This window comes from Triturus cristatus, chromosome 2_2 (assembly GCF_964204655.1).
Source record: "Triturus cristatus chromosome 2_2, aTriCri1.1, whole genome shotgun sequence".
Taxonomy (NCBI): Eukaryota; Metazoa; Chordata; class Amphibia; order Caudata; family Salamandridae; genus Triturus; species Triturus cristatus.
In genome coordinates this window covers 563,614,571-563,636,425 of record NC_140582.1, presented here as the reverse complement: position 1 = coordinate 563,636,425, position 21,855 = coordinate 563,614,571, and the positions used below count along the sequence as shown (strand labels likewise).

General features: G+C 41.2%; 1 protein-coding gene across 1 annotated transcript in view; it reads left to right on the top strand.

The window, feature by feature from the left end:
- CTSO (cathepsin O) overlaps positions 1–16,537 on the top strand; it is a 114,897-nt gene extending 98,360 nt beyond the window's left edge. The window contains exons 6-8 of the mRNA XM_085641716.1: positions 5,149–5,312; positions 5,893–5,985; positions 14,950–16,537. Coding sequence (XP_085497842.1) covers positions 5,149–5,312; positions 5,893–5,985; positions 14,950–14,984 — 292 coding nt within the window. The 3' untranslated portion in view covers positions 14,985–16,537. The remainder of the gene's footprint in view (positions 1–5,148; positions 5,313–5,892; positions 5,986–14,949) is intronic.
- Positions 16,538–21,855: the final 5,318 nt, after the last annotated feature.

Sequence of the window (21,855 nt, the reverse complement as noted above, 5' to 3'; positions counted from 1 at the left end):
CCAGACTATTCAAAGTCATCATCAGAAGATACAGGACAGACATCATATAGTTTATCCATGGGTATCAGAGAAGGATCTTAAAGAACCCTAATCTGTGATCCACTACATAAATTGTACAATACCTCCAACTTGGCATGTAGATTAACAAGCATTAAAAATGCAATAGGTCTCGCCTTTCATTAAGTTAAAGCCATTCGCTATGCTATACAATACCATTAGCAAAGCAAATGGCTTTAACTTAATCAAAGGCGAAACCTATTGCATTTTCAATGTCTGTTGAACAGTGAGGCTGAGGCAACAGGATGGACAGAGAACTGGGGACAGGGCAGAAGCAGTGATGGGGCAGAAGCAGTGACAGGGCACAGTAGTGGCGAGGCAGAAATAACACGAATATCTATTTTTTCACTGAATGGTTCATTGGAAAACAGCCCGAATATAACAAATAAAATTTTACTTTTGCAGCAAATTAACCCAAAAGTCGGACACTTCTTGGTAGCAACAGTACATAGTTAAGTAAGCCGGAGACGCGTAGGGGCAGGAAACAGGCACCCTTGGTTGGCGCAGTGGTACTTACCTCAGCCCTAAGTCCCTATATATAGATATCATCTATTAAAAAGCGCACGTTCGCCTTGGGGTTCTTGGCGCTGTAACAGGTGGTACTGCTGTGACTGAGGATGCCCCCCCCTCACCAAACCTCTGAGGTGACACAACTGGAACAAGTGTCTGGAAACCCGTAGAATTTTCAGCTGCGCAGATAGTTCTCGAGCGTCTCTGTGGGACCCGTCTGTGTTTAAAGGCAGCGCTGCGTCATTTCAGCATTTCTTTAAAGTCCATTTCCTTTCAGTCCCCAGTGCCATACCTCATCCTCTTCCCGGGTATCCAGCAGCACTTGACGCATGCTGTAGAATGCTTCTGATAAGGCCTGTAGGAAGATGGCAGCCATGAACAGGAAAGGATGCCTGCATGCCCTAGGGCAACCTGTCCTGTCCCATTCAAGGAGGCCGGACAGACAGAAGGACAATGCAGATCTGCAAGGGGCGGGCCCCCAATACACATGCTGTACAAGGTGCACACACCCACAGAGACGCACACTTATGCAGAAAAGCATACACAAACACACTGATAAAAGGGATTACATACACACAAACACGGATTCAGGAAGCACATACACAGAGCAGAGAAGCCCACACACACATTGGTACACGGAAGCACACACAGTGATACAGGTAAGCATACACATGCACAATTTACAGAGAAGTGCGCACACGCAAACAAAGACTGATAAATGGAAGCACCAATACAATTAGGCACACACACATAGATTGAGGGAAGCACAATCAATAACACAATTCCACTTACGTATACAAAGAAGCATACAAACTAGATTACATTGAAGCACACATAAAATTATATATGCAAATGGGCTGTGCCAGAAACAAACACTCGTACACGACAGCACACATGCATAAACACACACACACACACTGCACTACGATTTCACCCAAGCTTACTTACAACTCACCAATTCATTTGCACACCCCTCAACCCCCCTCTCTCTCCCTACCTTACACACATACATGTGTTCTCGTACTTGCCACTGTACTGCGCAGCATAATCACTACTGTGATATGAAAAATACAAACCAGTTTATTACAAATATGAAAAGTAGACCTGCTTTCACCAAGTATCAAAAGGACGTGATGACCCCCAAAGAATTACTGGGCTCTAGTCGACTTTTTGTTTATAATTCGCTTACACGAAAACTTTTGATTTCTTAATACATTACACAATTATTGTTACAGAATTTTTAAAAAAACAACACTTTTCCAGGGTAATATGAGAATATATTGCTTATTTTGGCATGTGCAATGATTTTTACTGTTTGGCATCACTGGTTGCAAGACACCAATGGGTAGTGATAGATACATCTGTTGGGTGTTAACGTGGTGAAGCTTGTTTATGGCGATATTGATGGCATATCTTTTACTATAGTTACACCTGAGGAAAGGCATCTATGCCCGAAATGCTTTGGGTTTCATCTGCTATATTGTCCTATGAGGAACAGTGAATTGCAGCGTGTTGGAGGAAAGCCATATTGCACCTATTGAAACATAAGAGAAAAATTGTGCAAAAATTTGCGAATACAAATGTAATACTAATGGACAAAAAATAGAGCAAAGGTTTGAGAAAAGGAAGATGGATGAATCTGTTTGACTGTGGGTTTACTGGGCTGTGCCTCCTGGCGCTTCAGGAGCCAGACGTGGCTGGAGCTTGCTTGGAGTTAAAAGGGAAACCATAAAGTTGCAGTGAATGGATGCATTCTCGTAATTTAAAACAGTTAACGGGAAATGTTTAAAAATGCGGAATGAGAATAACATAACATGTCTATCTGTAAAGCATACGTTTAGCCCTTAGGGCATCTGGATGTCGGAAAGGTGCGGTTTATTGTATTCCAGCTCATCTGTACTCATTTCATTTTATTTATCTATAATGATGAAAGCTTGAGTTGACACGCCGGAATTTTAACCTATGGCCAGGAGGGCAAAAAGCCCTGTGGTGTGGATGCAGTAGCCCACTGAGAAACTAAACGCGGCTAAAATTAATAATAATAAAGAATAAACATTATGTGGGGAAGTAGAAATCAACCATCAATCCCACTCCTTGCTCCTCTACAATCCTCCATAATACAAACCCCATGATTGAATACATGGATAGTTTCTAGGCACTACGAAATAGCACAGCACACGTCTGTCAGAGGTTGAAACATCCCGACTTACCCACATCTGGGTCACATATTTTTTTGCTCAGACTCCACAATTCAGGCATAACACAAAACACAGATCTGAAAAAAAAATCATTCACACACAACCATAAACACAGAGCTCCTAACCAAACAACTCTTCACACCGGTCACCCAAAATCAGCCGGTTGTAAACTGTTATGAGCTTGTTTTAACACCGATATTACTGCTATGTGTTGTGTCTGTTCTTGGGACAGTGTGTGCCTTTAAGAAGGGGAAACTGCCCCAGTGGGGGAGCAACTGCTTGGGGTTATGTCAGTTTATTTCGTGCTCAGCGTGTGCTCTGCTCCCCACAATGTTGTTTGCACTGAGTTGACTCACTGATAAGGAGGGGGGGATGAAATGCATACACGAGTCAGTGGCCCAGGAGGGAGTGTCCTGTCTCTCGCCGAAGAGCACACTGACTTCAGGCAGAACGCAACGTGGTCCTGCCTCATTAACAAACAAGCAACACGTAGCCCAGCGGAATGAGCAGGGGCTTTGAGTGGCGCTTTGATGTGCAAGACGTTGCTCTGAATATTTATGAAAATCACGCTCAACAAACAAAAGGGTAAATTCCATCTGCAGGAGTCATTGTGCTGCTCAAAAAGAAGCCGCAGGTGTGCTGATCCAACACGTTGGCTACAAAAGCAGTTCATTTAAAAAAGTTTGTTTACATACGTATTCATGCAAGGATGAGACGCGAGGGGAGTTGGGGCGGGCAAGCAGCGACCTGGGAGGGAACAGGAAATGCAGCGGGTGAGAGGTGGTAGGGGGACGGCACAGCCAGCCGAGTTAAAAGAAACAAGCGCTCGCATGGGGATCTCGTCTTTATGGGGCCATGTGTTGAAACACATGGCCCCATAAAGATAAGAAACCTTTTACTTCAGCCGGAAAGCGGACGAGCCCGTTCAAGTGGGCCGGCTGAAAAATTGAAAAGTCTACGTCACAAAGTGCTCTTTCCCAATGGCTGGCCACCGTTTAGTATAAACTGTGACGCCGGCCAATGGGAAAGAGGGGCGGAGCTTGAAGCCCTTTACAGAATTCCCTCTAAATCATTAAATCTTGCCAGCGAGACCGCGCATGTGCGCAGTCCACGCCAGCCGAGACCTAAAAATGGACTTGACTGTGTAAGCTTTAAAGACCTACAAAGCCACTTTGAAATCGTCAGTCCCTGCATGCCAATATTCCAAAGCCTCCAGTCTCAGATCTCTGCACCCCTATTGACTCTCCCATACCAGAAAAGTTCTCCAATTTAGTCTCAACCGCCTTAATTATTTTGGCAATATTGGGTGTTTTCATGTTGATAAAAGTATGTATGGTGTCAATATATTGGAGTATGATTTTCTTACTGCATGTGATTTTCAAGTGCTCTACTTATGTACCCTTTCTGATTATGGGAGCTAGAGCTTCAATTCCAGAATTTAATGTTCCTTCTTACCATCCATTCTGGGATAAAGCATCATTTCAAGATCACAGCTGCTTTAATGGAAGGAATGACCAAGCACATACCGCTGACCAAGCAACGTGTCATTCCATGATACACTGTGATCTGGTGACCACTCTCTTTCCCGACAGCAACTGACATCCCAGGATACACTGTGATCTGGTGACCACTCCCTTTCCCTGCAGCCACTGACTCCTAGTGCCCCTGAGTGAGCAGGGTATTGCTTTTGGAAATTTCAGGAGTTAACAACTATTTCTCAGCTGTTGCTACCATCCAGCCTCCACTACTGGTCTCCAAACAAGCAATTCCAGCTTTTCAATTGACAACACAGGGCTCTGGAGTTTCCCCACCACCTTGGACTAGCCTTTGACATTGTGGTGCTTGCTAATAAAGTCCATCTGCAGCCATCAGCCTGCGTGCACGACCACATTTGTCACTGCCAGACTACACACACCTCTGTCACCATGTTTCTGGAATACGTTCTGTGTGAAAGGGTTTCAAATCCATCCAAAAGATCAACTGTGAATTTAAAAGCCACCCGCTGATTGTTGGCCTACATTACCTTCGTAGAACAAGCACCAACGACTGCAAGAACAACAGTATATCAGGCTTTGGAAAGGAGCCCCATTAGAAAGCTGCCACCTTGTATGCCAGTGACGGTGCTGGTAATGGGTTTTCACCATTCGTAACACTTTGTTCATGTTGCCGTTCAGCACCAAAGTTGTTCATCAAATGTTATAAAGATGCTCTATCATGTTCCTCCAAATGATGTAGCTGCTTGGTGTAAGTGCATCAACTGGAGGATAATTCGTTTTGACACAGCTCTAACTTGGAACTTTACTTGCTTCTGGTTTGCCAAAGTGGTGCTGTAAACTCTGTGTGCTTGTGACAACACTTTATTTGCGTGTTTACTTCTTTACAGGGGCTATGAAGAGGAAATGAAGAGAATGCTTGTTCAATTGGGCCCTTTGATTGTCATAGTGGATGCCATTAGCTGGCAGGACTACCTGGGAGGCATTATACAGCATCACTGCTCCAGTGGAGAATCGAATCATGCTGTTTTGATCACTGGGTTCGACACCTCAGGTACAGAACTATGATACCTTTCCAGCTGTATATTTCACACATAGACATTACATCAAGAAACATTTCTGGCAAGTATATTGCGAATAAACAAATGAACTGAAAACATTCAAATTTTTTATCGCTCAAACTCCTTACCAGGCTACAGCCTGCCCTGTCGTTTTCCATAGTCATGCGGAAAAAGTCTGCAAAGGAACTTGTACAACGAATGCCAAAAGTTTCAGCAAGTGGTCTTGACTAGTGAAAGCGGGTGTTTGAAAGTGTGTAACTGTTTGTAAATGCATCCCTCTACTTAAATTCAGTTATTTTCTACATGTATTCAGGATCCTTGCACTAAACAATCAACCCATAAAGGGACTACATAATCTAGACCGAGGTAAATGTTGTTTCATAGCTCGTAATTTGTAAGAAATCTTTTGACTTAATGACTAACAGTCTGCCAGCTCTGGTATTCTCGTGTCAATGAAGCCTGTAAGTTCTAGGCCTAATGAAGAGTTTAATGTTCTGTAATTCATGATAACATATCAGCAAATATGCATGCAATAACAAAATGCAAAAATATTCCTCTTTATTTTAATTGCAGGCGACGTACCTTACTGGATTGTTAGGAACTCGTGGGGTGTATCTTGGGGAATAGCTGGTTATGTACATGTTAAGATCGGAGACAATATCTGTGGTAAGTAATAAAATAAGTTCGTTTTTTGCTCCATTTGTGGCACCATTAGTTGTCTGCTCTCTGTGATCCCAACTCACCCTAGGTTGCCCGTAGTGACTGGTTACTGTCACACATTCTCTTGTTTCCCCACTAAAACATATTTTCTATGAATGTAAGGTCAGAGAGGCATGGGAGGCTGCTACCTTTCCATCACCTGATCTTCTTGGCAACATGGTAATGCAGGTCTAGAAATGTCTCTGGATAAACAGGGTGGATGAATAAATAGATTAAATCATAGGTCTGGGAAGATTGATTTATTGTCAAATTAGCAATGGGGGATTCTAAATATATTTTTTTAATAAGTCAAAACATAAAGGGCCTCATTATGATGTCGGTCAATTAGCCTCCGTAAGCTTACAGTCCATAAGTTTACAGTCCGACCGCCGAATATCAATGTCAGTGGTCAGAGTTTAAACCGGCCGGTCAATCCAACTGTGTTCCGATGGGCTCAAGGAGCCCCTCGGCCAGTCGGATACCTATCATAATCCCTTATGGATGGCATTTCCACCGTCGGGATTATGATGTCGGAAGGTGACGTTAGGGGCCCCTAGCAGGGTCCCCATGTCTCCGTGGCCTACGGTTGTGGGCCTCCCCCCTGGAAATCCCTACACTGTGTGGCAGGCACCTTGAGGTGCCTGCCACACAGTGCAGGGATTTACACAAACTCCCATTTCTCTGTGAGAGCTTGTGCTGCGGGCGGTTGGGAGTTTGCGACTGCACCATGTGCGGTCGTATTGTAATCCAGTGTTCGGAACCACCAACCTCTGGTCGGTCTGTTCCCACACCGAAACAGTGTCAGTCGGAGGCAACTCCGACTGAGATCGTAATAGGGCCCAAAATGTTTACTGTAGAATTAAATTTAAGTTATGTATTATAAATTTACAGATTCACACATTTACATTAAAATAGTGATTTCTAAAGCATCTGCATAGTATCTTGACTAGTTTATTTAATTTGTCGCTCTACCACCATAGCAAATCAGAGGATCCTTCATCAAACTTAAATATAACAAGCATTTTCAATGCAATAGGTCTCGCATTATTAAAGTTTGAGCTGTTGGCATTGCTAATAATAATGCAACATCAATAGCAGCTCAAAGATTCAGTAACGTGAGACCTATTGCATTGCAATTGTTTTTTTTGTTGTATTTTTTATATAGCACAAACTTGAGTGAAAGGTGTGTATTTATGTTGCATTGAGTACAGTGTAATGTGTTGTGTTATTATGTGGCACTGAGTGGTATTGTGTGGAGTGTATTTATCTTGCATTAAGTAGAGACTAATTATGTGACGTGCAATTATGTAGTACTGAGTGGTATGTAGAGTGTATTTATGTTCTATTGAATACAGTGTTATTATGTGATGTGTAATCACACAACCACACCCACACCCACAACCCCAACCACACACACAACCACAATCACACACAACCACCACAACCACACACACAACCACACACAACCACACACACAACCACACATACACACACACACACAACCACACACACACACACAACCACACACACAACCACACACACACACACACAACCACGCACACACAACCACGCACACACAACCACACACACACACAACCACACACACACACACAACCACACACACAACCACACACACAACCACACCCAACCACATACACACACAACCACACACACAACCACACACACACAACCACAACCACACACACAACCCCACACACCCACACACACAACCACACACAAAACCAGAAACACAACCACAAACACAACCCACACACAACCACACTCACACACAACCACACACACAACCACAAGCACACACACACAACCACATATACAACCACATACACAACCACACACACAACCACACACACAACCACACACACAACCACACACACACAGCCACCCACACAACCACACACACACAACCACACACAACTTAAGGGAATGGGGTAACAGAAAGAGAAAGAACTCTATCCAAAATCACACGTTTTCAGTCCAGTCAGAAAGTATGACTTAGCCCCAACGAGTCCTTGTTTTGTAGCTAAGCAGATACAGCCAATTATTTCAGTATAGTGCAATTATTAGGCACGCATTGTGTACCTTGTAACCGCGTAAATATTTGCCGCGCATTTTCATTTTTTTTACCTTGCAACCGCCTTAATTTATTTTACCTTGTAACAAAGTAAATATTTGCAGCGCATTTTCATTTACTTTGCCTTGTAACCGCTATTTTCCCTTGTAACCGCGTAAAGATTAGCCACGCATTCCTCCCAATTAGGCAACAAACTGTATTGCAGCCGCAAAGCCACAAGTAAAATGATGGTAAAACTGAAAGCAAAGCCACAAGATGTATTTGTTTTACTGTCTGTTTCTTCTCTCATAGTGTATTCATCTTTCTCTTAGTTTGTGCGTTTCTATCTCTCTCTGTCTGTGTGTCTCTGTCTTTGTATATGCTCCTCTGTGCCCGTCATGCTCCTCTATATATGTCTACTAATGTGTCACTGTATTTGCGTGTATGTATCAAACGCTATATGTGCCTTTTAGTGTTTATAAGTTTTTGTCTTTATCTCTGCCTCCGTTCCTCTTTGTCTATCTGTGGTTCTAGCTTTGTGTATGTGCCTCTGTTTCTGTATATCTCTTTGCTTGTTAATCTCCTTTTCTATATGTGTGTACGTCTGTTTTCCTGTACCTAGGTCTACCTCTGTATATTTCTGTCTATATGTCTATAACTCTATTTGTAAGCAAGCGCCATTTTAGATTAAGGGTATCGGGTAACGGAAAGAGAAAGAACTCTATCCAAAATCACACGTTTTCAGTCCAGTCAGAAAGTATGACTTAGCCCCAATGAGTCCTTGTTTTGTAGCTAAGCAGATACAGTCAATTAGTTCAGTAAACCTGACGCGACATTAGAAAAAGAGAAGTATAGTGCAATTATTAGGCACGCATTGTTTACCTTGTAACCGCGTAAATATTTGCCGCGCATTTTTCATTTTTTTACCTTGTAACCGCCTTCATTTATTTTACCTTGTAACGAAGTAAATATTTGCCGCGCATTTTCATTTACTTTGCCTTGTAACCGCCTTCATTTATTTTACCTTGTAACCGCGTAAAGATTAGCCACGCATTCCTCCCAATTAAGCAACAAACTGTATTGCAACCGCAAAACCACAAGTAAAGTGATCGCAAAACTGAAAGCAAAGCCACAAGTAAAGCAATCGCGAAACCGAAAGCAATCGCTTTTGGAAGCAGAGACAGCCGCCAATGGTGCGCGCCATATGCTTTCAATTATCACGCCCGTGTCTGGGCGCGATAATTAAAACCAGATAGGCTTTAGTGCGCGTAACAGACCCCAATAGGCCGTGGGCGGAGCGATGCGCCCGCCCACGGCCTATTGCGTGCTCTGTCTAAAAAATACAGCCACTAAAAGCCCAATAATAGAAGACAAAACAAAAAACACACACGCACAAGCGTGTACGATTCCAGGGTCCATTTCTGAACCCCGGACAAAAGGACTCTAGCTGCTCGAGGACTGCTGCGCAGTGCAGCGCTAGGCGCAAGACCGAAAAAGCTCGTTTACCTTACAAAAATGGCAGTAATTACCTTGCCCAGATACAATATCTGTTCCTTGTAAATTGATATAAACCCTACAAAAAATGGCCTTATATTACAGAGTTGGTGATAGCAACTTTGTAGTTATGTTGAAGTCAGAGTTTTCACTGAAAAGTAATTTCTTTGTTTTGTTTTTTTGTTGCTTTGTTTTGGCGCCACCAGATGATTTTGCTGGAAAGTTTAAAAAAATGTTAATCTGGTTTGGTTTGGGCATGAAAATATCTGTTCAGATCTGTCAAGGTGCAGTGAAGAATAAATGGTGCCCAAAATATTGACATTTTCAATTTCAACTGCCATTGCTGAACAAAATTAAACCAAACTTGTTATGACACTAAATCTTTACTCATGTAAAAGCCTTTCCATGGTTTGATGTAAATCCTTTCTGTAGTTCTTGAGAAAGTAGCATTACAAATATGTGTTGGGTGGGCTTGACAGTGTTAAAAGTAAGAAATATCTGGACTGGTAAAACACAGATCTTTAAGGATTTGTAAATCTACAGAGAATTCTCAAATCCAATAAAAAAACATAAAGGTACACCGTAGGCCGATAAAGCTTTATCCTCTGTCCTGCATTGCAGATTTGCGATGCCAAGAACCGTAGTACTTTGCTGGGCCTTCGGTTTCAGAAGACGCCATATGAAGCACACAGCAGAGAACCGGAAGAGTTTCTCACCTGGGTCTCTTTCCTTTCCCCTCCTGGCAGCTGCTCCTTCTCTCTTCAACTCTAAAATGGCTGAAGGTTTAAAGCTGTGTTTTTAGGTGCCTCCACAGCTAATCCACTAAGGGTTTTTAGTCTCTTTTCTTTTCCCTTTCCATCTCGACTGTTCCTACCTTGGTTTCTTGCATACATTCCAAGCTCGTTATGTCTTCTGTCATGTGGAACATGATGTCATTTGCTGTTCCTTCTCTAGTACTAATTTTAAAAAAAGGCCTCAGTCTGGTTGGAGGGTGTGTCGCAAGAAAGCTGTGTTCCTTCATTTGTTTCCCTATTCCCTCCAATTTTGATCCTAACTCTTTGCTCTTGTGACTTCCAAGCCTTGATTCCTCACTATTGGTTTTCTCCAACACTTCATCAGCAAGGACGTTTTTTTATTGCCTTTGTTTTTTTCCTCCTCCGAGGGTGTCCGCTTCTCGAGGACATTTGCCGAGCATTTATTTCAGTTTTTGAAGAAATTGCAGCTGCCAGAAACAGTTGCCCTTACTTTGTATAGCAGAAGTCCCGGACCTGGATTATTAGTTACTGTCCACTCCTAAACAAGGTGCAAAATCATCTGACTATTTCTGGAATGGATTCTTGTTTTGACCTGACCTGTGTCCTTCAGCAACAAACCCTGGAATTGGACCAATTGAGGATAGCAAATGTTGCCCTGTGTCCAGTTATCCACTCCAGGTCTTCCAGTCTGCCCTCCATCAGCCTCTATGGGGTTGTAGGAGTTTGTGAATGGCGTTTTATTTTCTTTACTTTTACCTGGTCAGTTTTCCTCTGACCGATGCAAAGTAGGATATGTGATTGACTGATGCAGCTCTGGCCTGGGCAAATCTTCTAGTAGTCGCTGAAGATCCATGATTGAAAAATTATACACATTGTTTTTTGTTTTTTTTGGCAAAGTTCAAAAAGGTGTTTCAGAAACCAGATCGTGAAGCTTCTGCAAAGGCCGCCCTATGCGAGATCTCTCAGGGAAATTCCGATGTGCTCCCCTATTGCACACTTTTGTGAGCCTACTGCTGAGACAACGTAGACGGAACACACTCAAATGACTTTATTCAGGAGAGGGTTAAAGGACGAGTTGAAAGATGAGCGGACAAGTTAGCCGGCCACCATACAAAGAGATCTTAGGCCTGTATTACACACTGGCCCCAGTCTCCACAGAAGGCAAAGGGTCGAGACGAGCACACTATGTATTGTTGTTTGCGATTGATCCAACTAGATCGACCATACAGATCATTTGCCACTAAGAGGACGAGGCGAAATAGATACAGAACGAGCCCTGATGAAGTCTGCTTTTACGTGTACAGTAACAGACGAAACACGTGTTACCAAGTCCAAGCACAAGGGTGAAATTGAATATTTGAATAAAGGACTGTTGATACCGCGACCTCAATGTCTGAATTCTTTGAGAGCTCGAAAAACATTTTGGGATCCCTGAGCCTCATTGATTTCTGAACTTCTGGACCAGGTTCTTCTGATTGAACACCAAGTTAAGAAAATGAGACGAAAAAAATGGAGAAGCCAGGCGTTCACCAAATTGTTAGGCAAACTGAGCCAGTTACTCCTTCCCCTGAGTTGCATGATGAGCCAATGCAGCTCAGATCCTCTTCTGTTGACAATGCCAAAAGAGATCAAAGACCCTATTGCGCTACTTCTAATCATCTGCTGCAGAATTCTACAGTTCCACCCCCAAGTCCAAAGAAAAATCCCAGGACTTATCCACTTTCCATAAAGGTTTTAGATCAGGCTTCTCCAACGAGTAGATCGTGAGTTACTGATAGCTCTCCATCTACCTAGAAGAAACTCACAAGTACGCAACCCAGCTTACTAAATTAGTAGCTTTTGCTTGGTTGACCTTACAAATATATACCAAAAATGAAAAGTATTTATTTGATATGAAAAGGTGTGTATTTTCAGAAGTCATAAACTAATGTTTGGAGAAAAATGTTTGAATGTCAACTGAATTTTTAGTTCAATTTCCTATTCAATCCCAACCACCGAGTTGGGTAAAAATAAACATATGTTTTTCCATTGTTAAAAGAGCCTTGAGGGTACACATCTGCTGTACAAATCCAGATTTTATTTTATATTTAGAGCTAATATTTGAGTGATAAAGCATGTGGTATTTGAGGGGGGCTTATTATTACAATGGTGCCAGGGGAGCACTACGCTACAGCAGTTATGTATTACCCATATAGAGCCATTGCAAATTGATAAAGTATTTTTTACATTAATGCTGGTAACCCTGCCTGATGCATTGAGGTATTCACTGTTGATATTCTTGAATGACTTAGTCACCAAAATAATCTTGTATGATGTTGTCACTATTACAACGCTAGTAATACTAGTACCTCGGGAAGATTTTCAGTGAATACAAGTAGCTCTTACTAAAGAAAAGGTTTGAGACCCCTGTTTTAGATCCTTTGTTGGATTCCATCCATGCTTGTTTGTGTTCCAGACCATTGTGGCCAGCTGTTCCTGCCCTGTCAGATTTTGGTGTCTTCTGCATGTATGTGGACTTGAGTTGTGCTCAGAGGCTCCAAATTCATATCAGGAAGAAGTAATCTCCAGATCACATGCAAGCAAGGCCCCATAGACCCTGCTGGATCTCCACCCAGCTCCATCCTGGGTGCCAGTAGAAGCCAGCAACATTGAATGTGTTGTGACAATAGTGGTTTGATGAATTATCATGAAACATTCCAGAAAAAGCTCATACACCACAGCTCCTTCCAGAAAAGTTTCAGGAAGATTAGTCAAGCTGGGTCCAAGAAAAAGGGGGTTCCCAAAATCACCATGCATTTTCCAGTGTTAAAGTAAAAACTGCTGACTGGAATTGCACCAAATTCGGTTGGAAGCCAGATCTTGGTCCAGAAAGTGTGTTTTTCATTAGCTGGTGTATATCTGTTAAGTAGTTTTAATATATTAGGCTACAAAAATATTTGTATACCTGGATGGTTGGGTTCGAGGGACCCACAAACCCAATTAGAAGAAAATGCCTTCAGATTTGTCCAGGGTGCATTATTACTTTTTAGCCATCTTGCTCCCTTGCACCCTTAAGTCTCTAGTGATCAACTGTAGCATCATCACAGAATTCTAATGAACAACTAGAGCACAGCTTCTTGTATTCGAGACGAAAGTGAGGCACTCCTGAATGCCATTTATTTGAAATAGGGCTGTTGAATGTAAAGTCTTTTGTGAATGGCAGCTGAAGTAAATGAGCATTGAGAAGTTATGCAGGCGATAATTCAGAGTGTTAAAATATGAGTGGAAAGTGTGGGATTTTAGTAATTTGAGATATATTGTATTTTTAAATGGGCTAAAAATAGATAAAGGGACAGGCATTTGCACAAGTACAGCATCCTTTTCCACATCTGTTTATTAAGCATACCCATCGTCTCAGTTGCTTAATACCTCCCTATTTTAAAAATAGTACAAATTTAGGTAGACAAACCTACATCACTCATGACATGTTAAATGACAATATTGATGACATGACTTAGTAGATTTAAAGAACACCATTATTGTTTAAATTACTAATAGGTACTGTGGTGCCGAAGTTAATATATGAGGACATAAGCAGTGCACGGAGAGGCACAAGTTTATAGTTAATTAACTAATCTATGACTGCTGTATGTTAGTGGTTTTGGCGAATTTTATTAAACGTTATTTCTTGTCTTATTTTCATACCTAGCTATATCACTATAGCTTTTGCCTTCTTTTAATGTATATATCTGTCTCTGACTCTCTCTCTCTCTCTCCCAATATATATATATATATATATATATATATATATATATAGAGAGAGAGAGAGAGACAGAGTCAGAGACAGAGAATATGAGAGAATGAGAATATGAGAGAGAGAGAATGAGAATATGAGAGAATGAATATAGGGACACTATAGTGCTCTTGGCAAACCTACCCATGAACAAATAAAACATTTTGGCAGCCCGACCTTACATTAAATGCATTCCGTTTCAATTGTATCCACTAGTGACAGCAGCTATTTTGTACATTGTTCACTTTTAACTGCCACCCTCGAAATCACAAATGGGAATAGTTTGTTTGTCCCATGTGCTGTTGAATTTGTTGGTTTCATTTTAGAAATGTGTTTTACATATGAACAATGAGCATGTAATACCTTTCTGTCTTAAAAAAAACTGTACAGAAATAATTTTATCAATGTTTCCAAAATGACCTTATATGAAAAAATATACAGTATCAGACAGCGGTTTCCATTCAATTTGTTATCGCTTAAATGCTATAAAAATATTAATAATTATTAAAGAGTATACCATGTGTACATTACAAATATCTGTAAATTCCATCCTTCTCTTTATCTTTGCTTCTTGTGTCTTTATATCCATTCCATAAGAGCTTATTTGCTATACCCTAGCCCTCATTTGTCATAATTCCATGTTAGTAATCTGGGTATGCAATAACAAAATAGAAGTCATTGTTTCGCAGTCTTAAAAACAAGTAGAGAGAACACGTTCTGAAGAGTGATTCATTTGGCTTCCACAGCTTACAACTTGCCACAGTACCAGAATTGAACTATTACTTGTCACAATGATGAAATTAATGTATGTTAACCTTTTTTTTTCTTCTTTTTATTAGGTATCGCGGATACAGTTGCTGCTACATTTGTTTGAGGGACCTGTTGAATATGAATACTACTCCCCTGGTTTTAAGCAAGGAAAGTCTCAACCAGAAAGAAAACTGAGAACGAATTTGACCTATTTCAGAAATTGGGCAATGTGGATCAATTTTATTTTCATAATGGGGAAGTTTACACTATTCTGCCCTTAGTATAATACCTGGCTTGCAAGTTTTTCTGTTTACAGTAGTGTCCACTCAGCACAAGAGTAAACACTGCCACTACATGTTGCAGCCTTTCGCAATAGGAACATGGTTGACAGCACTTTTGATAGGTGACAATGATAATCATTTTTTTACTGTATGTAAATAGGACTTCCTTTCATAGTTTGGAAAATATATTTGCTTAAGAATGTTTCTAAAAACTAAGCTATTGGTGGTTTTTGGAATTATGAGCATTGTATACCAAAACTTGGGGTAAAAAATGTAGTTGGAATTCGCTGCCAGTATGTCTTCCATCCGCTAAAGATTTTTATATGCTGACATATGTACTAATATGTTGCTTCCTAAAATTCTAAATAGGAGTTGGTCGCAATCTGACCATCCTTATAGATATTAATTAGGAAGGTCACAAATCATGACTCACTTAGTGGCCATAATCCTGCAGGGGTCAGTAGACCACTATGGCAGAGGCCGCCTTTTAATAAAGTAAAAACACTTTTTTAATGTGGTTCATTTTCCTTGCAAGGAAATGGTGTCCAAAATAAAAGTTTGTTCGGAGTTGGATGTGGTCCAGCCTACTCCTCAACATTTGTTTTACATTAACAAAGGGCAAGGGATCTTAAAGTTATACTTTCCCTTTTACAAACCCCTTACCACCCTAGTTCAGGAATCTGTAGTTTTTCAATATTTTGTACCAGGTTCCAGTTGCAAAACATTGATACATATCATTCAGAATTACTATTTCAAAGATACACTTACAGCACACCACTACCAAATCGTTTTTCTGTATGGAGTCACAATGCAATTTTAGGATTCTCTAAAAATGTCCTGGCTCCTAAAATGGCTTTAGTTCATTGAGAAAAATGATTTTGTGGTCCCAAAGAGCGATTTGTACTGTGTGACCGTAAAAATGTTTTTCTCATCTGGCTGTATACGTTTTCCTTTAGTTAGTACTCGTCCTTTTTTTTTTATATAGCCTTTAAGCATGTGTGCTATGTTCACATCTTAGCTTTCCATTCATAAAATCTTTAAACAAAGTATTCATCAATATATTTTGATTGCTTTAATCATTTCCTCAGAAAGTGAAACTCAGCATTCTCTAGAACCTTATCACTTATTCAAATACAATAGTTAGCCAGTGAATAATTTTTGACTTTTGATGTTTTAAAATACTGTGAGCTGATCCATGTTATGCATACGGTTTATTTGTTTTTACATAAATGCCTCGTATTTTGCACAATACGTATCGATCAAAAAGATTGTGGTTCAGTTTGCCTTTTATTAATATTGTTCACTCATTAATTTTCAGATTTTGGGGAGTATACTATTTGTTGCACTTTGTATAGTCTCTTTGTATAGTCATAATAAAATATAACTTGCTGGTGCAGATCATTTGTATACTGTAGAATCTGACGTTTCAGGCATGATAGGGTGTTTCAGGAAGCCTCAGGTGGGCCTTTTTTTAGTATAACCAGAATAGTATAAGATGCCATAAATTATTCATGTTCTCCTAAAATTGATCTAAGTCTAAGAACAATTCGATCCTGAAAGCTGTTTTGCTTCAATACGTCCAGTGAACTTAAGGCTGATGGCCAGCGGTTATGTCTTTTGTGGGGGCAGGACTGATTTGGCATTTACTGCTTGTCCCTAATGCACAATTTTTTTTCCTAAAGTGTGAATACATTATTTGACATGGAAACCAAGTCCTGTGAACAGTCCCAATATTCCTAATGATCTCTGGGCACAGCCTTTGGCTTTGTTCACCATATGCTGTAAGTGCAACGCTTGTCCTGAATCTAGTTCACATGCCACCAAAACCCATGTGGCATGGTATACTACTTTGTCCAACAGTGTAAGAAAGTGAATTATTAGTTGCAGTGGAAGATAGTCCTCTTCAAGTAATAATGGCCCTAGTCATGGCTAGATCTAGTTAGGTCTCAATAAATTAAGCCTGAGCGCAACCCTTGGTAGCTGTATCAAAGATCAGTCAGGCATAGCTTAGGAGACATTTGTAAAGCATGTTTCAGTATTGAAATAGTTAAAAAGTAGAAGACACAATGCAATAACAATCCCATTCTAATTAATAAAAATTGAGAAAAATATAACAAACAAATAGATCTCAAAAAGAGAGATATGATTTCTTTAAGTTGTAGATGTTACTAGCACCAGAAAGTGCAAAGTGCTAACTGCTGGTTTCTTTTCGGGCTAGATTGTGTTATAGTCAAAAGTTAAGGCCAACTGTAATGGAGCGCAGGTCATATATTGGGAGCAGGCTCGTTCCAGTAGAAAATGTTGCCTTCAAACTTTTTGGAAGCCGAAAATCCTCAGCAAGGCAACAAGCTGTGGACGAGATGACCTCCACAAGCTTGGATAGCCATTGGCCAAAGTCCCAGTGAAGCTGTTTGCTTTTGGCGGCAAAGCATTGAGCTAGAGAAATTCAGCGCCCAGAGAAGTTTTCTTTTCCAGCCGGATACATTAAGCACCTTTCCCCAGTGAAGAATTCAAACTTCATACTTACAAACTTTGTGGAAAATCAAACTTCTTTCAGCTGTGGGAACCAGAAAGCTGAATCTGACCAGCAACACAATGTCAGCGGTTGTGGCGTGGCAGCAACCCAGTGGTAGCTTGTGGTCCTTTTTGGAAAAAGTTTCTGAGTGTCCAATTTTGCAGTTCTTGTTGGGGAGATAGTCCATGCTTCACCAAACAAAGGTCAAGGACTTTTGGGCGCCACTTTGGGTTTAGGACTCTATCTCCCAGAAGCCACCAGCAGGGTCCAGGCAAATCCAGTTGAAAATGGTCAGCCAGGTTCACCAGAGTCTTGGACTTGCTGCAGATTTTTTGTTTCTGTAGCTTAACAGGAGGCTAGCCAGCAAACCCTTTGAGACCTTAAGTCCTAGTTACAAGTGGGAGCAGGTCCGTTCCTTGGGGCTTCTCTCCACAGGTTACAGTAGGTGCCGTCCTCTTTCTGAAGTCTAGGGTTCAGCAGGTGAAGTCCTTCTACTGTCTTTCACAGGTCCAGAGGTGTTCTGAAGAAGGATCCCAGGGGCACCACTTTTATGGCTTGCACAGGCTTGTGGGTGGGGGTGACTCACTAACCAATACGCAAAAAAAACGTGCATGGGCAACCCTACCCACTTATACATTACTTCCTTTGTGTTCGACCCTAAACAATCCCACAGTGACCTGCTCTGCCAAAACGCAACTTGGCAGAATCTTTTTTTCCTGGTCAGAGCTTTTGGCACAGCCATGTGGTGTGTCTTAGGAAATGTTGACCTCCCTCTGCAAAATCAGTTCTGTGACAGGTCCCCCCCCCCACACTATAATTGGTGCCACTCTAGCTAATGGGACAATGAGAGGGCAGGCTTAGGTGTGAGTTACATTTGCCTGTGACAGTGGTTGGCCCCTTGAGTTGTGCACAGTTGGTGGCTACATCCCCCAGGCCATCCTGTCAGGGGGAGGTCACACCTCCTACCAGCCAAGGCACTTATGTTCCCGTTCCTGAGAACAGCTCAGTCCTCTCAGGAGGCTGGCAGGTGGCAGTTGGGGATTATCTCTGAAAGGGCTACCAGAGGCTTTTAGGCAGGGCAGTTGCATTTTCAGAATAGCAATTAAAAGTCTGCCTTTGCCGCTAGAATAGATTTTTAATTCCTGTTAATTTGAGTCTTTGAATCCTGGTACTAGCTATTCTCAAATTGAAGTGTAGATTATAAGGTGTTATAATGTAGCCCAGTTCTGTTGAAGAGCCAGCATTGCTACAGTAAATAAGAGCGTAGAAGATTTTTCTCTTGCAGGACATGTAAAACCTAAGAACACATGTCCTACTTTTAAAGTACCATGCATCCTGCACCATGGGCATTTAGGGCCTACACTAGGGGTCACTTAGAAGTAATAAAAAGGAAGGTTTATGCCTAGTAAAGGGTTTATTTTGCCAGGTTGAATTTTCCATTTTAAAACTGCCTACTCAGGTTGCAGGGGCAGACCTGAAGAGAGTCTTTACATTGTCACTTTAGTGGTGGTACACTCATTACTGAAGTCCACTAGTGAAATTTAACTTACAGGCCCTGGGTAAACAGAGTACCATATACTAGGGACTTATAGGTAAGCTAAATATGCTTATCGTGGATTAGCCAGTTCTACGTGTTTCTATGGGTTGGAGCACATACACAGGACGCTGGGCGGCAGGGACCTAGTGTTCAAAAAGTCCATGCCCTTTAGCATCAATCCAAAAATTGGGGAATGAACATGCAAAAGGAAAAACAACTTTCATTACAAACTTGCTATAGGAGCACGATTACAAAAGGATGTACCAGTCCCTGTGTGGCTTTTTACTATTCTCTACAACAGGCCGACAAAACATTGGTTTCAGTATGAACTGTACCATGTAGCTATAGTAAGTGGAGTGCAAGTCACAGCACATGTTTTTCAACCACAGGCGGTTTCTTTGCCATCTCTTGTTTATGTTTCTTTTTCCCCCTGAGGTACATTCTTAAGTGTTTTTTTATCACACTTATTGTAGAAATTGTATGATATTTGTGTAGCAGTTCCTAGATTTGAATGTGTTTTTAAACCACATATAATTACAAGAATGCGGAACAAGACTTGTAAACAAGGTTGTTTTTCCCAAACTGGTGTTTGATTCTACATACCCTGTAGTTGGACCAATCTGTCTGGCAACGTTTTTTTCTTTTGTTAAGAAGAATTTAAATTATTAGCATATCCTGTTTATAAACAAGAGAATGATCACTGGAGTGGAGCTAGTTATTTATCACTCCTATTAGCGATTGACCAACAATATTTGCATGCAGGTTTGTTATCTTGACTTAATTTAGAACTTCTGGTAAGTGCCATATTCTCTTCTCGAATTGGTGTCTACTTACCTTCTTTTTTCATGGCCATAGCATATTTCTTTGAGGAACAATATTGGTGAACCAGTCAAACTAATGTATGAACATCCTACTGGCAGACAGACAACATTTTAGGCCTTCTCAGCCCATAAAATGATTTAGATTATTGGACTGGCAGGGTCTGTTCATGAACTCCAGACACTACTCACCCTATGATAGTTATCAAACATTCTTAAGTGAAATGCTTGTTAAAGTAGTACCATACAGCATTAAATTAAGAAAAACATAATAACATTGACAAGCCAATAAAAAAGTAAGCACACATTAAAAAAACAGATACAATTCGATCAAGGGAACTGGAAATGTGATTTTTGTTTTTAAGTTTCAAGGTTAAAATTGTCAGAATAAGATTAACGTGCCAACCAATTTCATTGTGGTTGACTGGGACCTTTATTTGATTTATGGTTGACTGCAACCTTGGGTTGGATAAGTCTTTCGGTTTCCACCAGACAAAATTTTTACTTGGGGACTTAATCATGTCTCCAGAAGTCAACCTCTTCCTGTAGAGCAAGGCAGGGTGCTGAAACTGGGAAGAGTCCACAGAGTAGGATATGCGAAGTCTGGGCTCCCTCTGAAGCCTTCTCTTTCGATATCCAGTGCTTCAAGCTAGACCAAGCTTGACTTCATGGCTGCTGAAGTAATTTTACCATTAAAATGATTTTGTTGCATCTGCCTGGCTCCATTTTGACCTGGCCTGATTTAGAGTTTGATAGACTGGTAATTCCATGAAACATGTGACATACATCTCATCCACGGCATTACATGTAATGTAGGACATGATGCATTTGTAACAAAGTGGACAGAGTGTCAGTCACCTTTGTAGGGGACAACCCATCTGCCAAACTCTAACTTAAGCCCTCAGATTTTTTCCAGTTCTCTGAAACCTCTAGTGGTAAAGACCAGTTGCTGTAGCTGACAAGGACTTCATATGCTCAGACACGTTTGTTTGGCAGCCTTGTAGTCTGCTGCAAAAGTTCAGATTAGTTCAAATGGGCAGGCCTTCACCAGGAAGATCAGCACTTTCTTGGGGAAATTGGTTCCTTGTCCCTGATCGCCAGAAGCATAACCATTTGCCAGTTTTTGAAGATACTGGAAAAGTTACTCATCCCTCTGTCAACTGTAAGGCTTCCAAGGAAGGCTACTATAGGAGTCACTAGATTGGCTCCCAGAGTCCAGTTCAGTACCCTCTCAACTGGGTAGCTGGTATGCTCACACAGGATGGAGCCCTTCAGTCTTTTGTGTCACTGAGGAAGATAGGCAGTCAACTGACTTTTACTCAGTATGCCTGGTTCCTAGGTTCCAATGGAGTAAAGGAAACACTCAAGGCTTGTTCACACACAGGTCTCAAAGGATTTATCTTTGTTCTGAATAACCTACTAGATCCGCGTGTGTTCTGATGAGCCAATGAGAGTGGCCCTAGTTCTATCCAGTGCTCTAGCCAGTGAATGATGATATTTTTATGGCTCAGTCCCTACAAAATTGCTACTGACAGCCTCGTACCATTCCAAGCCCTACCCTACGGAAATTAGGAACAGTCCCTTCTTCCTGAACTGGGAGCTGGCTTCTCATCCTGGGAGCAGAGACGAATGTCTCACAGAAATCAATTGATGAACAACTTCTCGTACCTACACTTGCATAGGCCTCTTTGTTTGATCATCTATTTTTCTCCACTTGCAAGTGACATACTCTCAGATAATTAACTAGTGATCAGTCCTACCCATCCTGTCTTCTTTCAGAAGTAGACCGGTTGTTTCATTGGCAGAGTAGGTTTGTAGATCTCATCAATGTATAATCATTGTCA